Genomic DNA, 24668 nt, shown 5'->3' on the forward strand with positions numbered 1-24668 from the left:
AAACTTCATTACAAACTGCAAATAACTGAAGTACATAGATGGTTCAATTCAATCATCTGTTTACACGTGTAATGTATTATAATAGCAGCTACATTTTTCATGTTTTCTGTTTCCACAGAGAAATGCATCTATTAGTATTTAACCCTTCCATCACCTATAATCAGCTGCATGTTTGCCTCACTCAAAACTACTCAGTTGAATTGTGACTACACTATGTGCTGCTGAACAAGGCATAGCTGTAAGATTTAGGAGTGTATACCAAGACGACAGAAAATCTGCTAGTGAAAGGCTCAGTATTTCAGACTACCTGAAACAATGGATAAGCTGAACTGGGGAAAACATGATAAAGATAAGTCAATTTGCTAAGTGCAAATTGGGTTAATGAACTACAATGTTTTTTTCGATTTGACTTAATGTGTTTAAATTGTTTGCTTCCTGAAGACATCCAAATCCTCTATTTTTTCCTAAGCTTTCCATAAAAATGCAGAGGTGAAGAGGACCACTATTTTTAGTGAACGCTAAAAGTTGACACCGTATTTGAAGGTTCATTCTGCTATCATAATCAGCACAAAGCATACTATGAGGGGGGGAACCCTGTAACTATTCTTGGATTCAAGCAATATAACGCACACTATCAATCTGAAGATGCTGTAAAAATTACAGAAATGGTCACCTCAAAATACATGTACTTTCCAAAATCTTTTGTTGCTGACAAAAACCTTCACAAAAACATGGATCTAACAACCCCAGGCAAGACTAAGGGTTTATAAAGCCATACCATAACATTAGTATCAGAAACAGCTTATGAAAAAGTCTTCCAGGTTCTTGACAACCTAAATGTGTTGACAGTGTCCCTTTAAGATCTGAACATGAGATACTGTGATCAGCTAATGCAGCTGTATACTTGGTAACTCAACCTTCACAACCAAGTCAGTATGTATTTACTGAAAAAGTAATATGATAAATTCTCATATTAAAAATCCAAACATTAATGTTGCAATAAAATATGAAGCAGGAGATTTTCCTCAATTTCTGAATGACCGTTCAGCCATCACTATTGTTCAGGAAGTCAGCTGATGGAGAACTCTGGTCTACTTTGAAAGAAATCAAGTATGGTGAGTCACTGCCATTTAAACAAACAGTTCATACGCAGCAGGGAGACAAGACACCATGCCATTGGATGACATAACCAAACAATCCCATAAGCTTGTATCACATCTTGTCATTTGTATAATAAAAATCTCTTTTACAATTCATAAGTGTGAAACAAGTGCAACCTAGCAAATATCTCAGAAGCTTGTCAATACACCAAAAAACAAGGATGGTAGTCAAAAAATGTTAAGCCAGAGAAAATTCCCAGAGAAAACCTTAATAAAAGTTTGGATTTATTACTTCATGTAACACCACACCTAAGATAATCTAAACGTTGCATTTTTTTTTTTAAATTCTCTTCTCCTGCTCTAAGATAATCACTCTTCAAACACATTTGCTATATTTTAGTTAACTACTATTTTATGTCTTAGTATTTGTAGTTGCTTCAAAGTAGTGAATCATCACTTTATGTTCTGAGTGAAAACTACTTCAAATGCAACTGAGCATTCTGATCACTTTTATTACCCTGATGAATGTGTAAGTTTCTCATACCATGTACATTTAAATACCCATTTATCGAGCAAATTTTAGGTAGTAGACAGGAACAATAGGAAGTTGTCAGGATAACGTGACATAGTGCTCAAAGGCCAAAGTGAATTTGAAGAAAGTTAACTGCCTCATCCTACAAGCATTGAAGTTAAGTACTCCAGAATTTTATCCAATATATGAAAACCCACTACTTTGATTAGTAGAGCCAAAATGGGAACCTGTGACTTCAGTTACAGATGACATGGCACTTGCAATATATTATTCTATTTTTGCAGACACTAAAAAGTTAGAATTTCTATTTAGTCACCTGCCTGCACATGTGAACACCTCTTCAACAGCCAGCTCCACATGTGGAACAGAGCAAAAAACATGCATAAGCAAGGGTGGTTTCAAGCCCCAATACAGACTTGTAACCAAAACAGATCAAAGTCATTGCTCCACCGACAAAAGAACAGCTATTTGCAAGTAATGAACACTACTAGTGAGTCAAAACAGTCATGACAACTCAACTGCCCACTTGATTGAGTAGCTGAGCACTGCTGGTTCACTTAGAACAAATTATTTGACATGGGTTTAATTAGAATGTTATAATTATCAGTAGCAATGGGAAAGAGCAAGTATTTCATCTGTGCGCCTACTATGGTGTTTCAAAAAACTTCATATAGCTCATTTAACTAAAAAACATCAGAAAATGGGGAAGATTAGCACACAGATGTATAAGAGGACAGCAGATGGTAATAGACAAAAAAAATAACCATGTGTGGAACTAGCAGGTTTTGGGTTTGTTGTTTGGTTGGGTTTTTTTTTTTTACTAAGTTTCATCACTAAACTGGCATTTTAAAAATGTTTAGGCTTGCTTGATCTCATCTAGTGGCAAAGCCATAAAATGCAATATGAGACACTGAAATTTCCTTTCCAAACAAACATGGCATGTTATCACATAGACTCTACCTAGACTGGAAAGGGGAGGGGGAGAAAGGGGACTTATTTTCACAACCACGTTCCCATGTTAAATACCAAGAGCAGTAACTAATCCTCAGATAGAGGAAACATTACATGAGAACAACAAACAAAAAAGGGGAGATTCAAGCTGGTACATCCCACGTGAAAAATACACTATATACTTTGCCCAATACTAATAAGGTCCTTTATGCAAAACAAATCCAGGGTTTGATCCAGTGCCAGAAAGAACCGCATACGCATCCTAAACCACACGTTTAACCTAGAGTTGCTGTCTTTTAGCAACTCATACTACTGAGCCCAACCCAAGAAAAAATCCTGCTTTAAAGTGATAGCTGCAAAACAGACATTAGAAAAGCACAGCTTCTCAAGGCTCTGATACAACAGGCAGGTTTATAAAAATACAGGTATGTAGTGAAAAGTTGTGGTAAGCTCACTGGAAAGAAAGCATTTTGAAGGAGTTGTGCTCCATTCCGTACTTTTGGACATGCAGTGTTGTTAGTAAAAAGGCTCATCTCCCAACTGTACTTATTTGATTATATAGTACTGTATTAGAGAAAGCAAAGCTTTCATGACCCCACCAGGCTCACCAGCTAAGGTTCTGAAACGTAGACTGGATACAAAAAAAGAAACAGTTTATATTAGAAGGTCAACTTGAAGGCTACCTCACAGTATAAAAACTGAGTAACTAAAATTACAAAAAAAAGCTTGGCTACCAAACTATAGTCATCAACTGCATTTCTTCAAACTATCTGAGCATTGCTTACTTATGAAGAAGACCCCATACTGCATATTTCATGACGATGCCACTTTGACAACTAGCTAATTGGTGTCTCTAAGTAGTTCGTGGTTTACGATTTTTCTGCCTATTAATAGTCAACCTACCTGCCCACAGTTGTCTATGCCAGTTACTAATCTATTTAAGTTTAATAAATCAAAAGCTGTCCTTAGGGACTGGCCAAGTGTCGTAAGTCCTTCTGCCTGAAGGTTTTTCAGTTAATTCATAAACATTGCATGGTTTTTCTTCCAGCCAGCCTGAAAAGAAAAATGTGAGAAGACTTATTCTCCAGATATGAGCTCCACTTTCCCGTTAGGCTACAAAGTGCCTTCCTTGCTGCACGCTGCTCACCACAAATGCTAACAAAACACCTTTGAAGTTACTGATATTTAGTGTCGTTCCATGAAGCCTGAAAAGACGTCCTTCTCTTAAACCTCAGAGCTCCTCATGTATAAAATGAAAATTTTTGATTTGTTCCACGGGGTAAGTTTCTGTGAAGTCACCGACGCACAAACCTTATAGCTATTTACGTAGCTCTCCCACAGCCTTTCCCAGATGGAAGCCAACTGCACTGCGAAGCGACCTCCAACAGGTTCACCGTCCTGTGGACCACCGCCCCCTCCCTCCCCACCCCCCCGCGCGGCGGGGCTGAGGGAAGTGCCATCCCCTTCCGAGTCCGGACTCTCCGGGCTGAAGTCGGTCCTTCCCCCGCTCGCCCCTTCCAAGCTGAACTCTCCTTGTCACTTCTTCCAACTTGAATAAATATCCCCCACAGTTCATTGCTGCTTACACACACCACACAGGGAAAAATGTCGGCCATGTTGATGTCAGCGCCGCCACCACCAGAGCCCGTGTGTGCGGAGCTCCCCCTGCCCGCCGGCAGCCCAGGCGAGGCGGGCGAGGGGCGGCCGCCTGCAATGGCCCGCGGCGGCGCAGAAGGAGGCCGGAGGGGGTGGGGGAAGCGGGGGTTACCTTGATAGCGTAGGGAGGCTCCTCGAAAGTGACCAGCATGTACCCGTTTCCCCTGCCGGCCAGGTCCCGGGCTCGGAGCTGCGGCGCGGGGGACAAAGCAGAGGGTGAGCCGAGAGGCGGCAGCGGCGCCCCCCCCCCAGCTCGGCTCGCCACGGCGCGGCCCTGCCCTACCCTCCCCTCTGTTATAAATTGAGACCACAACGGATCATAATCCAATTAAAATTTTATTAATTATAGCAAGTAGAATATGAGCAAAAACAGCGCTGGACGGCAGGGGAGTCTGCGCTCCACCAACTGCCGTACTGAGCAGTTCAAACAGTCCCTTTTTATACATCTTTACTTCCGTGTTCATGAGGTAGTGGAGGTATTGACCCTTCACTCATATATCCTTATGTGGGGTTGTCTGTCTTGTTTCTGTCGTTCCTGGACATCTGGCGGTTATCTTATCTTTCACAAGAGGCATCCTGGACATCTGGCGGTTATCTTATCTTTTGTTGCCTAATCTTTACATTAGGCTTAACATAAATCTTAATAAACAATACCCTAGTCCATAGTTTCTCACAATCCCCCCTTTTTCTTTTTTATCCTATTATTGTTTATTAGACGCTACTTTCATTCTCGGCACTGCAAGCAAACCTTTTTCCACAATCCCAACATTTATCATAACACTCACAAGGTAATACGTCACAATTACAATAGGCATAGTTGGGTAATACATATAATAATAACATACAAAACCAAAACTTAAAAATAACACTTTTTCTTAACACATTCCCTTTTTTTTTTTTTTTTTTTTTAGGGATTTCGCATACGCGGTCTTTCCAGATTTTTCCAACACATTCTGTGGGGCTTTAAAATCGCGCATGCGCATGCTCAAAGGCATACACGGACCATTCGCGTGATAAACAATGGCTACTGCGTGCCCAGATGAAGTCCCAAACCCATTTCCCGAGCTTACCACTCCGGTAAGTCTGTTAATGGTAACATTTATGGCACTATGGCCAAATGACAGGTCCCTGTTTTCAATGTAAGGTTTTCTCACCACCAGACCACCACGTCACCTGCCAGGGAAGAAGGGTCTAGAGTGCACATTTCCCCCTCTGAACATTCTGTAAGGTGAGTGTTCTCAAAATGTTTAACCTATATGGTTCATTAGAAAGAAGATCAATTTTTTTTTTTTCCTGTTGCTGTTTAGGCAGAGGGTGCGTTTTTCTGTTGTCTTACGTCAAGAACTTATGGCGGAGGTGAAAAAGTATAAAAGGCATTACCATATCCTCGTCTTTGCGTTCCTGGCGCTTGTTTTTGTTGCTATTCTATTTTTTTTTTTTACTCAGCTTACATTGTTATCTGAATTGTTAAGAGTCAATTGTTTCCAAATTCTTGTTGGCTATTAAAATGTTATTTTGTGTGTACATTTTGTCATACTACTCGCATTTGTTTAATGCCATCGGGTGAAACCATAATAGCAAATTGCATGTTAGTTATAACGTGTTGAATTAATCTTATAAAACATGGAACAGCACATGGCAAAAACAATAAGGTGGCTAATCCACATAACAAATAAAATAGGATTCGTTTTACCGAGGGGCTCCCGAGAAGCCAGGAAAACAAGTCGATATTCGTCTTTCCAAGTTCGGATGGGAACATGGGCTAACTTCCCTGTCTCTGATGTGATTTGTTTAACTACCTCACCATTGTCATCAATTTTCAAACAACAATTGGAAACATTTACTTTACCACAAACACCTCCTTCTTCGGCTAGCAGGTAATCGAGAACCATCCTGTGTTGATAAATTGCATTTCACGTCAAAAGCTTTAGCTGTTTGATTAGTAATAATTTCCAAGACAGCCTGTAGACGAATGATATGATTCAGATTGTAGATAGGTTCTCGAGCACCGTTAATAAGTTCATTAGGATTCCAAGTTGCAGGTCTATAATACTGTATGATACATTGGGGTGTCCATTCATTTAATAAATATCGGTACCCCCCCAATTCTTGGGAGTCTGGAAAAATCAACTTGCCACTGTTGCCCTGGCTAATTTTCAAACACATTTCACATCGCTGAGTCACCTGTTTTATTACAGTATACAAGTTCTGTCCTATCAATTTCTGATTTAGACTTTTATATAAATTATCAGCTCCCCAATGCATCTTATTATGTTCTATTACGGCTGTGGTCCATATTAAATTGGATGGTACCACTATACGACCATCCCTCAAATAAGTCTACTTATTTATTTTATCATTCATGTCCTGAATGACCTTTAAGTTTTCTTTAGAATAATTTGGCTCCTGATCTGTACTTACAGTTTGGATTTTACCATCTGGTATTAAGGATAATTCCTCCTTTCCTACCTCCTCTGCTACTTGTATGGCTTCATGGTCGGCCAGGCGGTTTACAATTTCCAAATCAGTGCCTTAATGGGCCATCTTATGTTCTTCCTTCCTGGACTACCCTCTTATAACAGAGGGGGCCATTCCTCACATCAAGGTCTGGCATGGCATATGTCCCCACCGCTCAGCGCCTACTGGGTTGCAGCCAGCAGCAGAGCTCAAGATCCTTCTTGGTGGCAAACACAGAGACCAACCCAGTCTTGCCCTTGATTGTGGTAGGAGGCACTTGACCAGCCTTATTCCTTGTACTTTGTTGTCAATGCAAAGTTTCATTTGCACATCCCATAACAAGTCACAGTCATGGTAAGACACAGATTTACATTAGTAGTGATATGGAGAAATAGTGTGAAATGGGGACAATGGAACATCGACTGTGATTGTATATGTCTACTCAGGAATGTGGGTATGGTGACTGGTCATGGGTGCGGTGTCTGGTCACATAGGCACACAGCTCTGAGGAGACAATTACAGTTTTTGAGGAGACGTCTGCCCCTCTTCCTCTAACAAAGGGGAGACGGGGAGACGCCTGCCCTTCTTTCTCTAACAAAGGGGCTATTTAAAAGAGAATGAGAAAAGATGGGAGACATTCAAATGCTATCTAGAGGGAGGGAGTGCTAAGTCTCCTTGCTGGAGAAGATCGGATGGTCACAAGAACATGAATCACCTTTCCTTGCTGAAGAAGATCAGATGGTCACAAGAACATGAATCACCTACAAACCTGCAAGACCACCACATTCCAGGCAACGGACTGATAAGCTAATTAACATACGAAGCGGGGTTTAGGTAACGAATATGTATAGGCGCTAATTGAATATTCATTTGTTTCATTGTATAAATGTGGGATGGTTCGTCACTTCGGGCATGCACGCTTGTGGAGGAGCGATCCCCCGTGCATCTGCGCGCAATAAACATACCTACTTTATAACTTTCGAGTTATAGAGTCTAATTCCGCACGTCAGTTTGGCGAGCCAGGCAGGAGGATTTCTGCTCGGCTGAGGGACCAGCTGCGGAGCGGACGCTCCTAGGCGCGCCCCGGGAGATTTCCTCGGAGGAGCCTCCTCTTCTCAGCTGTTCACCCGGGAGCAGAAGAGAAACCCCTGGATCCACGGATAAAACGGTATGTTTAGTAACGGGGCGGCTGGTGAGACGCACGGAGACGTCCGGCGCGCAGCGTAGTCCCCAGGAGGAAAGGTACCTTGGGAGGGGGTTTGCTGACCAAGGGGTGGCCGCTAGCGATCTTGAGGGCAGATCGAGCAAACCCGAGGTTACTGCCATTCCTAAAAGCCCGGAGGCCTCGTGACGGAAAGCGGGGGGCGGGACGGAATAAGGCGGAATCTCGCAGGAACAAGAGGGACCTCATAGCAAAAGTAAAAGGGAAACTTTTACGTAGGAAAAAAAAAAAATAAAAAAAAAAAAAAAAAAAAAAAGAAAAAGGGGGAAGCTAAAATCTTCCTTTAGGTTGTCTTAAGAATTGGGGAATTCCTAGAATGTAACAACTAAAATAGCGCTCTGTGTCTTGTTTGTTCTATGTGTTGTCTTGTTACATGTTCAAAACTTGGAGTTATGAAATGTATGTTGAAAAATAATAATATTCTGGTAATTCGTGGCAAATAGCGGAAAACTTAACACTCTGCTTAAGACCAGGAAAAATGTGGGTTTTGTTTGTTGTTTGTTTTTTGGCAATTGTTCATTGAAATGCATACTTTGTGAACTGTCAGTGTTCCTAAAAGTTGTACATAAGTGCACGGTACCGTATAACATACTGCTTGTGTGACTGCGGGCTGCCCGGAGAGTGTGAATGGTGTGATTGAGATGCGCATTTTGATTTTCCGTGTATAGCTTAATTATTTTGACTGAGTGTGAGTGCAAGAGTGCTTGAGACGTGCGTTTGAGTGCAATACGAGTAAGAAGCTCGATCCGCATTTCCAACCTTGGGTGGCTAAGGCGGCCAGAGAAAAACAAAGTAATTAAAATTGTAAAATGGGAAATGGAAGGAGTAAGCCCTGTGAAAAATCGCCCTTGGGTTGCATATTAAAACATTGGAGTGATATCGTAGGACATGGTGGTACCGAAAATAGAAGGAAATTGATTAAATATTGTAATCAGTGGTGGCCTTTGTGTAAATTGGGGAGTGATGCGAAATGGCCTCAGGAGGGAGGAACGTTAGATTATAACACTCTCCTGCGATTAATGTTTCTGAGGAGAGAGGGAAAATAGGACAAAGTGTCATATTGTTTCAAAGAACGTCTTCAGAATTTCTTAGTGATTAAGTATTCTTTATTGTCGGCGCCGGGCGTACGGGGGATCCTTCCACCAATCGTACACACCCAGAGGGGCAGACCATCTTATATTTATATAATGAAACAATGAATATTCCATTAACGCCTATACATATTCATTACCTGAACCCGCCTACCCTCACTTCGTATGCTAATTAGCTTATCAGTCTTTCACGCTTGCGCAGATTCTTCCAAAAATTGTGGGCCGGGGTCTTTAGAATGTGGGCAGTGGTCTATGGGAGGAAGGCTGTAGGTCTTCCTCATGGTGTACTTTTCACCTTTTGCTCATTATGTGATGGTCTTGCACATTTGCAGTGTTCTTATCAGTCTGAGGTAATTTATGCCCTTGCTGGCCATCTGCTTTTCTTGCTTAATTATTTCTTTTACCCTTCTCTGTCCTCTCCTGCTGAAGTGTTCCGCTAAAGTTTTTCCCATGATTTTGCCACAAACTGAGTTTTGAGGAGCGCTTGCCCTAAAGGGTTGTCTGGATTTACCCCAGAGTACAGCTGAAGGGCTTTCCTCAGTCGTTCCAGCCACTCAGTGGGGCTCTCATCTTTCTTTTGAATTTCATTAAATGCTTTATTGATATTCTGGCCACGGGGTACTGCTTCTCTAATTCCCTGAATTACTATAGTTCTCAGGTCCTGCATATGAGTTCTATGCACCGGATCCTGATTATCCCAATTAGGTCTTTGGAGTGGCCATTTAATATCTGCTTGGGGTCCCTGGGTTTCCTCGGTAGTAAATAATTGACAAAGGATAGATTGCATCTTATCCCAAGTATAAAGGTTTGGTCCCAGAAATTGATCTAATCTTTCTGCCACTCCGAGTGGGTCCTCAATTAAGTTTCCCATCTCGGTCCTTTTAAAATCTCGTAGGTCAGCCGAATTTAGAGGCACAGAAATATATCCGATCACAGGTTGAGGTCCCCCCATGGGCATTTCTCTTAGGGGGTATATTTGAGCTGCCCCTTTTTGACTTCTAGTTACGCATCTAGGAAGAGGGGGAGACCCTTGTTCCGACTCTGGTGGGGGAGTGGGCGCTCTGGGGACCTCTGCGGGAGCAGGAGGAATGTAAGGAGGGGGGGTTAGAAGGGTTTCGTCTAACTCTTCCTTCTTTTTCTTTTGTTTAGTTTTTATTTCATTCAGTGGGTAAAGTCTAGCTCCCGGTCTTTCTAGCCACACTTCCGCATATTGACTCTCCTCCGGGTTAAGGGGTTTTTTTTATTATTAACCCAGAGGTTTAATTGCTGTCTTACCCAATCTTCTTCTGACCCATAGACTGGCCAAAAGACATTTTTAGAAATCTTCTTCCCTCCCCATATCTTAGTACAATATTCTATCATTTTCTGCTTATCTTTCCCTAGGGTTCCAGGGAAATATCTCCAATTGTCTAAGATATATGCCAGAGGGGTATTCTTAGGTACAGTGGGTACCTTTCCCATGGGAGTCGAAGGCTTGCTGCCCTTCGCCCCCATCTACTGGAATATCCACAAACATACACTCACTCGCTCCCCTTGTTCCTGGCCCAGTCCCTCGCGGGAGATGGGAGACGCAGTACTTAAGAGTCCGCACTCGCTTGGTTCAGTATATCGAACCTCTCACTCGTTATATTCCAGGAAACCCAATCCCGCCCGAACGGCAAACCTTGCGAACAAATTCGCAATATACTTACGCGTCCTGCGTCTTCGTCCGGACTCCCGTGCACAGAATTTTTATGGGATTTTACCGGTTTCTCCTTTGCTCATTATTCTAGAATTTAGGTTCGTCGGTAAGGTTGGAGTAAGCTGTTGGTCGCGGGGCCGCAAAATGTTGCGGGGCGCCTCCCCGGAGGACCAAAGCCCACTGTTCCTTATCCGAGTCACGGCACCAGAAATTGTTATAAATTGAGACCACAACGGATCATAATCCAATTAAAATTTTATTAATTATAGCAAGTAGAATATGAGCAAAAACAGCGCTGGACGGCAGGGGAGTCTGCGCTCCACCAACTGCCGTACCGAGCAGTTCAAACAGTCCCTTTTTATACATCTTTACTTCCGTGTTCATGAGGTAGTGGAGGTATTGACCCTTCACTCATATATCCTTATGTGGGGTTGTCTGTCTTGTTTCTGTCGGTTCCTGGACATCTGGCGGTTATCTTATCTTTCACAAGAGGCATCCTGGACATCTGGCGGTTATCTTATCTTTTGTTGCCTAATCTTTACATTAGGCTTAACATAAATCTTAATAAACAATACCCTAGTCCATAGTTTCTCACACCTCCTTGCCCGCACACACACGCACTCCCGCCCGCCCTCGGCAGCCCCCCGCGCAGTCACTCTCGCAAGGCAGAGCCGGTACCTTCATGAAAGTCTCTACAGCGCCTTTGGCTACGTCCAGATAGGTGGTGTCCAGATGGGCGCGTCTATCAGGAAGAGTAAGATGGGCATAGTGCGGAGGGGCCGGCGGCCGGGCAGCTACATGGACAGCGGGCGGGGGACTGAGGGGAGCACCGCGGGGCGGGGTGGGAGGAAGACGGGGGACAGGAGAGGAGTAAGTGGCTGTGAGTGCTCTGCACGGGGAAGGGCGCCTCCCCGCTGCCGAGGCGGGGGGGAAGGGGGGGGGCAGCGCTGTCTACCCTGCCCTCCTTTGCGTGAGGGGCCTGCTCAGCCCAACAGAGGCTGGTTTACGAGGGAGAGGCGGATAGGGCTGCGCTGCTGCTAACTTTCCCCCCCCACCACCACCCGCCCTCCCCCAGTTGATGTTACTCAGAAGTTTCAGGCGGATCAGCTCGGCCCCAACACCCTGGCACTGACTTTCTGACCGAGATACTTCCTCGCTCACCGCCCGCTTTAAAGGCAGCCTGGGCAGGTCGGGGCCCCCCCCTGAAGGACACGTCCCCGCCCCACGTGACCGCCTCCCCGCCCCACCATAGGGCTCCAGTAACCGCCTCATTAGCATATTCAAATTGCCGAGGAGGGGGGAGTGGGCAGCGGGAGCCGCTGAGGGAAATGGGGGGTGGTGGGAGCGGGCGGTGGAGTGCGGCAGCTGCGCAGGCGCAGTGGCGGCAGGCGGCCGGGGGGTGCCGCTCCTCAGGCGGGCCGACCCCGCCGCCGCCCTTGCTGGGCTGTTTCTAGGTCGCTGGGGTGAGGCGTCCTGCGGGAGTAGCGCCCTGCCTTAGCCCGCCTGTTTTGGGGTGGTAGTGGGGGGAAGCCCGGCTGCTCGAGGAGGGCAGCGGGGGAGGCCCCGGCAGGCTTCCCCGCGGCGGCTGGGGCGGCGACTCCGGCGCTGGCGGCTTGTCCCCGCTGGCCGCGGGCGGGCCGGCGGGTGAGTCATGGGGGGAGGGGGCGGGCGCCGCAGCTCGCCTTGAGGCTGCGGGAAGGCTCCCGGGCCACGGGTCCGTCCCCTGCTGCCCCCGCGGCTCCGTTCCCCTCACCCGGGCGGAAGAGGCCCTTCGGGGGGCGCTGTGCGCCGCTGAGGTGCCGCCGCAGCCCTTCGGCGGGGGGGCGGCCGGGGAGCCCGAGGGCAGCCCGGAACGCGCCGGCCCTGGTGCTGGGGGGGGCTCGCTGGCCACGGGAACAGCGGCCGCTGGCAGGCAGTGCTTGGCGTCGTCCGTCATCTCCACGGGGCTTAGGATGGGGAAAAGCGTTCGGTACCATTTTGATGGTGAATTCCCAGAGACATGGTCTGGCCTTTTATTCGATGCTTTCAGGGAGAGAGAAAAAAACGAAAATAAAAAAAGGAAAAAAACTGGCTAGCCCTAGCTGTGACCTTTTTCCCTACATCCAGGCAGAGATTAACACTAATGTTTCTTTGATCCATGCTAAGGCACTCCAAATTTGTTTCCTATAAACCATATAATTGTGGAGTGTTTCCAACCAATTAATGACAAAGGTCTCTGTTCTCAGTTGTTTGGTGCTTTGGGTTGTTCTTTCCCCCCCCAGAAATTGAGTCTCAGCTGTTTCTGCTCCTGTAACTGTGGAGCAGTAACTCCAGAGCCATTTCTTAACATAATCTGTCCAGGAGGTTGCTCCGTTTCCCATCTGACTAATTTATTTTTTTTCCCCCGTGATCCAGCTGATGTGCTCCCACCACTGCACTAGAAGGTATGAAGCCACTGTGCTCCTTCCTTTTCTCAAGATAAAATTGCCAGTGTCCTGGTTTGATTCATCTTGCTTTTCCAGGCAGGATTTCCATCTTGTTGGGCAAGAGCTGGTTTGGGCTTTTTTTTTTTTTTTTTTTAAGACTAATGAAAGATTAGCATTTAGTCTCTAGGAAGAGGAGGGATATAACTGTATTTCCATTACAGATTGGTATGCATTCTTATGCCTGCAAGCAGCTTATTTTGGCTTTCCTGTGGGCACTGCATCTGTGACCCGTGCCATCCCTTCTCAGGCACTGGGATGAAGTCAGAGCCACTTCTTTTCAGCCTAGCTCATCATTCAAGGCCATTATGGAATCTCCAATCTCAAGGACCTTGTGAGAGTTGGGCAAGAATCTTTGCAGTCGGTGCAGACCAAGATACAGCAACTGGGTTTCTTTGGAAGCAACATCTTTTACTCTTGAGTATTTCTCAGTGTGGATCCTGCTAGCAGTGGGAAGCGTGGCCAAGCTTATGTGCACCCAGTGGCTCTTGAGCTGCTTGTATCTTTCCAGTAGTTCAGTGTTCAAGCTCCAGCAGTGGTGCTGTGTCTTAAGAGCAGCAGCAAGGCTGTTGTTCTGCTCCAGGTTCTGCCAGTGAATCTGAATCCCTGCTGTCAGAGGAAGCAAACTAGCAGGTGCCACAGAGGTCACGTTGCTGGGTTGCCCTGGAATCCAGCTGCATGCCAGCCCCTGTTATGCAGTAGAATATATGGACTATCAGAGAGGCTTGGTTTGCAGCCATTTCCTCTCTACAGAGGTGTTTTGGGACACCTACCTTCCCCTCAGCTCCCCACAGAAAGCTGCAGGTATGTTCTGCAGCTCCTAAGGTCAGCAAGACTGGCTGCTGCTAGAGTAGTAATTTTCTCCCTAAGGTGGTGGGATTCAAGCTGTTAAGTAAAGGCTGCAGTGCTGCTTTAACCAATCGTGTCTTGGGATTAGTAACTTCATTTGGGAATAACGTTGAGTAAGTGTATGATGTCGGCCTCTAATTGGCTTCCTTTTAAATCTCTGAGATAGGTACATCCTTCAGACGTGCCATCTTCTCTCTCATTTGTATGTTGCTGATGTTTCATTGACTGTCCTAATAAAACCAGCATCACTTTTACATGTCAAGCATCATGCATCTTCTTGGAGAGCACCCTAAAAATGGGAAGCTTCTGGAATGATTCCTTCTCCAAAATGCTAGAAAAACCAGCATTTTAGAGTCATTGCTGTAGCAGGAAAGTGTCATGGTGAAAGGCAGCCTGGGCCATGGAGATTTTGCATAAATCCTGGAGGGTCATTTGGAATTTTTAAGTTTTGTTGCCAGTAAATCACTCTTAATGGTAGAATCGGTCATAAAGCAGTATGAATTCTGAATCAACTTGGAAAATTGCAAGCTGAAGGCATGCAGTAATTTTCTTACCAACCCTAGAGGAAGGTGGGACCGAAGCAGCTTGGCACACTCTACCCCTATTCTTCTCAGCCTTTGTGATTATCGCTGATAGAAGAATGCCACAGACAAAACTTATACACAGTTCCAGAGGGATTTATACAAGCAAAACCACTTTACTGTACTTTTCTGTATGTACTTGCTTTTTGCTGTTATCTTTGAAGCCATTCGGAACATTCAGTTCTTCCCGCTCCTGTGCATCTTCTATTAGATCCCCTATAGGGCAGAATCAAGGCTGGATGTGTGTTGTCTGTGGTAGGCATTAGTACTTTTCTCCTGGGAGTGGGCCAATTTTATTGAGAAAGATTCTTTCAAAGATAGATAATCAACCTAAGCCTTAAGTGTGTATCAGCCTCTTGATGTAAGAGTTCTAATGGCTAGTACTGCCATCAGAGTCACATTTATAAATCTGGATAGGAGATTTGCTAAGAAGGAACAAAACCCAGTGATACTAGTGCTTATGCTCATTACTGGTAGAGCTGACACAGAGGAGCAGGGAGAGAGCTTGAGGCTGTCACTTTGATGCATCTTTGGTTTCAGCTTTTTTACATGGTGGGCAAAGTTATACCCCATGTGAGGTCTAAATGAGCTAGTTCTACCTTTTCTCCTAAATGTAGATGAATTATTTCAGCATGGTTCTGTCTGGAGGAATGCTCTTGCTGTTCTGATGATGCAAAAGATTCCAGCTACTTTCGTACATTTTTTGTTTGTTATCTGCTGTGCATCCATGAGGAAGCATGGATGTATATGTATGCCTAAAGGTACTGATTTTCTGGTCTTTAGAATGAGTGTTGTTTGGTTGGGGACAAATAAGATGATATTAAAAATGCAAGTTCCAATTTAAATTTGTATGCTAAGTCAATAAATTGTAACTCAAATATAATTATGAAAATATACCTCAAAAAACATCATATCAAAAAAATCGAAGAGCATTTTTGGCATCATTTGCTTTTATTGTGTTTTTTTCCCTGAACAGCTGCTTCTCCCAGTCAATCTTGTGATATTTTTGTTGTGTTATCACACAGTGTTAGCCTTATTTTGTCCTAAACTGCAAGCTTGAATGGAAGATGTTTTGCTAAAGACCTTCAAGCAGGTCTGAGATCTAAAATTGACAGTATAACTTTTTTTTTTTTAATTGGCTTTCTCCTCAATAAAGAATTGTTTCACAAAGAATATGTCAAGATCTTGTTCAGCCCAGGTTTTAATGACAAAGATAAAATTTTCAGAGCTTCCTTTAGAATACCATTCTGTAGCCTTGTAGATTGTGACCATTAAAATTTTTTCCCTTGTTTAAGTCTTATATTTTTCCATTGGCTAATTTTATTTTACTGCTTATCGTTAAAATATTTATCTTTATACACCATTGACTTTCAATTTATTATCTTTTCATGCTCATGTCCTATTCATTTTAGTCTTCCTTTAGCCAGGACCTGTGCATTCAACTTACTTGCTTTTTTTTATAAATAAAATTTTATTTTTCACTTGTCTTGCATACATGACTGCTTTTATTGTTGATTTTTTTGGTTCTTTTTACTTGTTTCAATTCAGTAGGCCTTGACCCTACTTTTTTTTCTCTTCCTGAAATTATTACCAAAGAGAAATTGATAAAATCTTATAATTCAGATAGCTTAGGTAAACATATAAAACTCATCCTAGACTGAGTAATTACTGAGAAGGCTGGGGTCAAATAAGATGTAACCCCAAATTCTTTTCAGAAAAGTCACATTAAGGTAACTGCATCTCAATTTTTTATGTATATTCTAGGACTTGGACTAAGGGTGCCTATTTTTCTAAAATTTGTACAGGCAGCTGCCTGCCTTTGAAACTGTCTAGCACCTTTTAGAAGTCTGTACTTTGGCTTCCCCAGCACCAGAACACAGTGAAACTACATGCCTTTGCAGAACGATGACCTCTTAAAGAAGTTGCATTCTGTCTTCTTGTGGCCCATCTTCAAAGACAGCCTCCTCTTCATTGTCCATCTATCGGGAAACCCAGAGGATAGCCTTTGAAGCTTCCTAGGGATTTTTGTATTCCCCACCACCCTTCCAGTCATCCAAATCCCTTGTTGTTTCCTGGCTCAGGAGTTGGAACTGCAGCAAGCAGCAGTGTATCATCCAGGGGAAGAATAGTTGATGTGGAAATGCAAGGAAATAGGTATTATAGTAGTTTGATACAGTTTGTTTTCTAACTGTACAGACTGTGGGTACTGGGAGACTAAGTTCATGAATATTTGTGAGGTACTTGGGTTCTTCCAAAGAAAGTTATGATAGAAGTGCACAATAAGATTATTTGCAGAGGAAAAACTAATCTCTTCAAGGACCATCTGTGCTGTGACAGCAGAAGTCAGTCAGTTAATGATGGAGAGGCTGCAAGGCACTTGGGTAGAAGATAAGGAGGCTTTTGTCATTATATGTGCTTTTCCTTTGATATTACTGGCCTTAGGTTGAAAGGTCTTCTAGGCTTTGATTTGTCTTCATATGTATTTAACCGTGTTTAACGGAGCAGGACCTATTTGGTACTGGTGGGAATATTAAATCTAACATGGAGAAAGCTGCTTAAAACAAACATTTCAAAATTACAATTGTAATAAGGTAGCATATGTGGATAACTGGCTAGCTGAAAAAGGTCACATAGACATAGTCCAGCTGGCTGGACAAAAATGCACATCGCTCTCAGCTTATCTGAAGTAAAGCAAAAATACACTATCCTTGGCTGTTCTTGTTACACAATAACAGGAAGATTTTGGTGGGAAAAGAATGTTGTAGGAGGGAACAGATAACTACAGAAGAAAAACTAGGGGTGGGCTTGGTATTTAGGCAACTAACCTATAATGAGCTTAACTTTTGTAATATGTATGAGCTAATTATAAGAAGGCATAAAAGGTGACTGTAAGGGACAATAAACGAAGTTTGCTGATCACTCATATTGAGTGTCAGTGTCTTCCCTCCATCGCGACAGCATATAAGATAAATAGATATACAGTTCTTACATATCCTTCCTGATGTGTTACATTGCTCCTTTCATTTAAGGTTGGATTCTGGTCAAGAACAAAAACCTGTCTCAGCTCTGGGCCTTTAAATTTATTCTGTCTCTTGGGTATCTCAGCTGGCATGTCAAGACCCAAAGAGAATAGAAAACACCCTTTAGCATACAAAAGCTAAGATACTTTACCTGTCTCTTTTTATTATTTATTTCTTCTTGAACTTGTTTTCCATCCTTGAGGTAGCAGCAGGCAGCAGCAGTCCACTTGATTCCTGATAACACCAGAGTGCCCAGGGAAATACTGGTACAGACTTCTCAGCTCCCCTCCAGTGCCCCAGGCCATGAAGACGGGAGAAGTCTTCTGCATTTGCTAAAACAACAGGTCTGAGGAGACCTTAGCTTATTATGCCAGGGGGAAAAAAGAAAGAATCCCCTCTTGGCCAGAAGGCCAGAGATAATAGTTCTATCTATCAGATAGTTAGAGATCATTTGTAGCAGCCCACCCTGGTTTTGTTTAGCTTTCTCTTCTTGTAGCCCTGATTAGAAGGTCTTGCATGTGTGATAAGGGGTTAATGCAGTCCTCCACACAATGTTGCCATGCAGGCTCTCCTCAGGATGATAGGGCCAGAACCAGGATATTCTTTCACCACAACACCACTTTTAAGCCATCTTTCATATGGTTCTTACATCCCTCCCAGGGAAGCTTTCCTGGGACATCAGTACCCTGCCTGTACCCACCGACCTGAGTGATCTCCTGTCACCATTCCAGCAACTGCTTTTGTTCGTTCCTCCAAGCATTCCTTCTTGCCTACACTACCAAGACTCAGTAGCCCTGGAAATCATCCCCTCCTTGAAGTGCTGGACCCTCCCACCAATTTCATAGCATAGCAACGTAACTCCATTACCATGGATACCAGATGCAGGTGTGCAGAATTTATCTAACTAATCGAGTGGCTAAGGGACACCAATTCCAGCCACAGTCAATTTAAGAGTATAAAGTGGTTACAGCTAAAAGATAGCCTACGAGTGCTTCCCAGGGAGGCAAAAAAATGAGGTGGATTTTTCTTGTTTTCTCCCCCCCCCCCCCCCCCCCCCATTTTTTAATGGCCAATGTAATGGGTATAGTCTTGTTAAACAAGAGGACAGAATTATTCATTCATCCCTAAATTGCTTCCCACTGAGATACTATACCTGCATGTGGTATTTGAGAGCTGAGAGCTCTTCCTTTAAAATATTGCCACACTGTAGAAGTTTATTATCTACCTTTTACTCTAAGTGTGATTATTATGCATTGCCATCTTATGCCCAAAATCAAAACACACTCTAAAAGATGCATAGTTGCTCTCTGCAAAGCAGCAGGTGTGACTGGTGTCAAATGGAACATAGACCAGTTGATCTGTCTTTTGCCACTTGGCAGTTAATGAAAACTTAGCAAATCTCAGCTAGTAGCTAATTGGAAATTCCCACAAAAGCCATCTATAAAGCAAAGATATAGGTCTTCTAGAATAAAGCAAACCTGATAAAGCCTCTTTCATCCAGGGAAGAAATCTGTTCATCTTTATTCCCTGACTTGAAGCACCTTTGGCAAGGTGTTTGGGATTGTTTGCTGAGCATGTTATTCAAAAGATACAGTTAAAATTAAGTCAGAGGGATTTTTTTCTACTTTTATGCACACATTGAAGCCCTGATGTAAGGCTTATTTGTTACAGAAAATTTGAATGGATGCCATGGTGGGCAAATCTGTCTTGCACCAACTTGCAGAAAAATAGTGTCTTGTTTTAGAAATATTTCAAATGGGAAGGAAGGATGCTTAAGACGTGGCTTTGAAAAGCACAAAAGGATAATTCTTACCAAGCTGAGATTACAAAAGCATTTCTTATTAGGAAAATTTTAGAACTGACTTGAGACCAGCTTATAACAAACCTTGAATTATAAGTGTAACCTTTTTTCATAACAACAGTCTTCACCAAGCAGTGCTGTTTTCATCAGCAATGAGTTCTTTTTTTGTTGGGGATGGCTTTCAATTTCATGATGTTGCAATCAGAAAGCCTTGAACATTTCGGGATCAGTTCTAATATTTTCCTGTTGGAAAACCATTTTTAAGGCAATATATGGTTTATTGTTATTTTCTAAACATGGGTCCAAGAAAAAAGTCCAAGAAAGCCCATCCCATAATTCAGGCTGACACTAAGTGTATGCTTCTCCAGGTTTGGCAGAGTGCGTTGTGTACACTGGTTGTGTGATATATGTAACATAGTCTCTGAGATTCTCCTGCTCCTCCCCTCCTTTGAGGCACTTCTATTTTCTGTTGTTTCTGTTTTCCTAGGGCCTCGACACTGTTATATGCATTCATGTTGGCTGGTTTATGTGAGTTGTGAATACACAGCTGATTTATATAACTGGGGTCTTGAAGGAAGATGAAACTTAATAATGCAAAGGAAACAAAAATATCAGACTTTTAACATCCATTCCATTTACTTCCAAGTTATTGCAGGGGTTTTTTTATTATTTTATTTGCTTTGATCAATTCTTATTTTTCTTCATGTCTCCCATTTCACGTCCTCTTTATCTTGTCTTTTCCTTCAGAAAAAGTTACAATATGTTTTCCTTGACATTTCTACTTAGGTATTCAGTGTGGCTCTCAGCTGGCTGAGGGAAAAAAGCCAAAACTACTCATTTGCCCTGACAAGTGTTTTCAGTCTCTGTGTTTTCTATGATTGGTTGTTCTGTGTGCTTGACTTCTGCAGCAGCTAATAAGTAACTCCTGAATCCAGAGTAACTCCTGATTCCAAAGGTTGACAGATATCACTTGAGCTCTCATTTCAAAGGTGACAGCCCTTTAACCCAATTATAGTCCAGTGCAGCATGGTGGGACTCACTTGTGATCCCCTACCAACCAGCTACTACAGCTAACTTATGGGGAATGGCACAGTATTCCTTTTTCAAGGGGAATTAGGGTCTGTTATGTTTTAATTTATACATTCTTTGGAGTGCCCTAGCCCATTTCCACCATATCGCAAATTTTTCCATTGCTGCATCTGCTCATTGTTTCCTAACTCCCTTTTTTGTTCTGAAATCTATTACTCATGTGTTAACATGGTTTACAGTAGTTTTCACTGAGACATTTGGAGTTTTTACTTTTGTCTAGTTAGCTGGACACTTTTTTCACAGTGTCCCTCTAATTAAATATGGCAAATTTTGCTATAATGTGGGTTACTTTGTGGAGTATGTCACTGTAATTGTGACCATCATTTAAATCTGTTCCTTATGGCACTGGTAACAATCCAGCAGACCACTGCCACTAGCACCAAACTTTCCTGTAATTCTGACATCATAGTGAATTCCTCCCCAACTGGCAGTAAGAAGGTCTTACACGGCTTTTTCTCTGCTTGAATTCTGTTTTCTGGATTGTGAAATTATCCTCTGCATAATTCAAGAACTGTTTCATGATCTATGTTTAGCAGAATTTGTTACCCAACAGATGTCTGGACAGTTAATGACCTCTGTAAGTACAGACCTGTGATTTCTTGCTAATGATGGTCCAAGAATTTTTAATCTCTTCTGCTATGAGTCAGCACTAGGGCAGCATGTCACCTCTTATTAAAAAACAAAAGCATAAAATGTGTATAAGTCTTCCCTTCACAATTGTTATGTCTAGTCAGAAGTGGTATTTATCCCTCATTCTCTTTTGCATCCTTATGTTCATGAATGTGTGCATACAGAAATGCAAATAGTTCCATATTTTCCTGGCCAAAACCAAAGGAAATGAATAAAAACCCCTGAAAGTAATCAGAATCTAATTTCAAAGAAAAAGTACTTCCAGAAATACAAGTCAGAACTGACACTTGCCAGCCTTAAACTTGAGGCAAGGGTTAGATGCCTAGAAAAGTCCATGGTAGCAAAGCCTCTTCAGCTGTCACTTTTACACATATGGCAAATGTAGTCTTACAAGAGGATTTGGAGGCACTGGAGCCAGATCATTACCCCTGGCCAGTTATGTGTTCACAGTATGAAATCATGCTGCAGCTGCACAACTATTCCTTCTTTCCTCCTCACCATTCAGATCAGGCTTGAGCCCATCCCTGCATATGTCCTATTTTTCTGGGGTTTTTTTCTCTCTTTTCGGTTATCGGCACTTGGGAGAGCAGAACTATTGGGAAGAATTGTATCAAAGAGGAGGTAACAGAATCACTAACGTCTGGCACTCCTCTCGCAGGGGAGGGAGTCAAGGAATCGAATGCTGATACAGGTCTGGTCAGACATCCCTATGGAGGAATTCTGCAAGGCAGATGCTGAAGTCCCTAGAACATAAATCTGCACAGTGAAGTGCTTGAGAGGATGGCTCATACTCCTCTGTGTGCCACTGTGAAGGAGAGAAACTGTCTGCACACCAGTGCTCCTTGGTAGCAGCTGGGCTCCTGGCAACTGCCTGGGACTCACACTGTGTAGTTCCTGAACGCCAGGAAGTTTGCTAGGTGTCTTGTTGGTACCTGCTTTTACAGCAGAAGGGTCATTGTGGCCAAAATTCTGGATTGGAAGGTACCAAAACCCTGGAGAAAGATTAATCAGCTGGATCTACACTGGTAAGGTTCAGAGGCCAGTTCTCTGGCACTGCTACGCAGAGCTCTTACAATTTAATTGTAAGCACATTAGCTGGCAGTTTTTGCACATGACTCTTGACAGCCTCTCAGATGGTACCTGGATGTGGCTTGGAGGACAGCATGGAACAGGGACCATTTCCCAATGCCAGTTTTACATCATCACTCCTTCTTGGGGGGAAAAAGAAAATGTAGTTCTGTGATGCAAGCTGGGACACTGGCCTCAGAACCCAAAGAACAATCTCCGGTCTTTTTTATAAGCTAATATTGCTGGACACATCCTGGAGCAGGTACCAGAGTTTCTTCATACACTTTTGGGCTCTGGCTCTCCAGCTTTAGGAAAAGGTTTCTTTTTTAGTTTTGTTTTGTAGGGTTTTGGGTTTTGGTTTTTTTTAATGAGTTTAAGTATATGCGTATATGCATACCTACCCATGTGGCTTTTCAGATGGAGAAACATATTTCCAACACTCATTCATTACAATTTGAGGGTCTTTACATGTTCTTAATTACTAACTGTTCCTTTTCCAGTGTCTTCTCACTTGAATACTTTGGGAGCACTAACATGGCCAATTCTTAGTGTTTCTTGTTGTGGTTCAGTGAAAAATAACTGTTACCCTAATCCCCTCCTATTACTGGGAAATGATTTACCACATTATACAAGCTCTTTTGACTTCAGGAACATCACTTGGCCTCATATGGAGGCTTTTGAGCACCTTTATTTTTGACACTGATACCTGATTTAGAGCCTCTGTGTGAAAATTGCCCTGTGTTCATTTTAAGTGCACAATACAGAGGCTATTCTGGGGCCAGTTAGCCTGAACAACAGGAGTAGATCAAAACTACCGAGAATGTCAGACTTTTTTTTTTTTTTTTAAAGTCAACCCATATGGGTTTTCTTTGTTTTCCCAGTTGGAGTTTCCTCATCTACTTTCAGAGGTACAAGGTGTACATTCACCAGTTCCTCAGTCTTCACAGAGGTATTTCTACTACCTTGTCAGATGATATTTTTACACAAGGAGGTCACCATGTTACATGAGAACATGCTGAATAATTGGGTTTCACCCTCAAACCCATGTGGCCTCTTGTCTCTAGAGCACTTACTGTTTTATAAATAAAGAGTATTTCTCCCACTTTCATGATTTTTTTCATTTGGTAGCTGTCCTGGAATGGGCCAGTGCTTCCACACCAACTCTTGTCCTAAAGGATGTCTCCCCAAAGCAGCTAAACCTGACTCAGATATGGTTCTCTCTTCAAACTCAAAGGGCACGCTGTAGATTCTGACTATAGACATATGGGCCTACTACTGTGCAAGATGTTCCAAGCAATCAGACATTCTGGCTATAATCTAGAATAAAAATTATGCTTATCAGTAATAGCCATGAGGTAATCAGGGAACCAAATGCTCCACACTATCCGCGAAAGTGCCCATCTAAGCATGGCATCACTGGGATGTATATATGTGCTCAAAGGCTGAGGAATGCCTTCCTGCAGCGATGACCAGAAATGCTGACTTACCTGCTAAAGTGAAGGTGACTCATAACATTTGCACAGAATAAGACATAAAAAAGTTTGATCAAGACAGTCTAGTATTCATTTTTAAACTCCTTGAACACCCCTATTGTACTGAGTCATAAGTCCATGTATACACTGAAATTTCTGCTATTTTGCTCTCAAGCTGCTTCTCAGGACTTCTTTGCAGGAATCACTTTCCACAGAAAGGATGAGCTCAGTCACCCTGCTTCAGGAACCACAAGCTTTTAAAGCAATCTTTTGTTATAGGTCTGCATTGAGAAAAATTGGCAGCTTTAGTGAGGGTCTACCTATTTTTTTAAAGATCCAGATACTTGTTTTGTACAATGTGGAGATTTCCATGCAATTGCAAGTAAGGGCTAATCTACAAAATGTCTTGACTAAGAAAACTGCCCAGCTCCAGAAACTTTCTATTGAAAAATGCGTATTATGATGATGCTAGAACTTTGTTAGCAGTAGCACTGGTAGGATCTTTTTGGCCATAAGTTGTATCAGACTTTTTTTATTATTATTTAAATAGTCTTTTGTTTCTGTTTCTAAGGTACTTTCAGTATTAGTAAGCAAAAACCAGTGTTTAATCATGGAATCACAGAACGGTTTGGGTTGGAAGGGACCTTAAAGATCAACTAGTTCCAACCCCCTGCCATGGGCAGGGACACCTTCCACCGGACCAGGTTGCTCAAAGCCCCATCCAGCCTGGCCATGAACACTTTCAGGGATGGGGCATCCACCACTTCTCTGGGCAACCTGTGCCAGTGCCTCACCACCCTCCTCATAAAAAATTTTCCTTCTTATGTCCAGTCTCAACCTACACTCTTTCAGTTTCAAACCATTTCCACTTGTCCTGTCACTACAGGCCTTGGTAAGAAGTCTCTCTTTCTTATAAGCCCCCTTTATATACTGAAAGGCTGCTATAAGGTCTCCCTTATAGCTTTATCTTCTCCAAGCTGAACAACCCCAGCTCTCTCAGGCTTTC

At 43.0% G+C, this 24668-nt stretch overlaps 1 protein-coding gene across 1 annotated transcript; it reads right to left on the minus strand.

Moving 5' to 3' along the window:
- Window positions 1-1596: 1596 nt before the first annotated feature.
- LOC121080466 (integrator complex subunit 6-like) lies at window positions 1597-11807 on the minus strand. The gene is given in 4 exon segments (XM_040578493.1): window positions 1597-3636; window positions 4352-4429; window positions 11369-11430; window positions 11433-11807. Coding segments are annotated over 4 exon segments (324 nt in total). The 5' UTR covers window positions 11458-11807; the 3' UTR covers window positions 1597-3477.
- Window positions 11808-24668: the final 12861 nt, after the last annotated feature.

Source organism: Falco naumanni, chromosome W (genome assembly GCF_017639655.2).
Source record: "Falco naumanni isolate bFalNau1 chromosome W, bFalNau1.pat, whole genome shotgun sequence".
NCBI lineage: Eukaryota > Metazoa > Chordata > Aves > Falconiformes > Falconidae > Falco > Falco naumanni.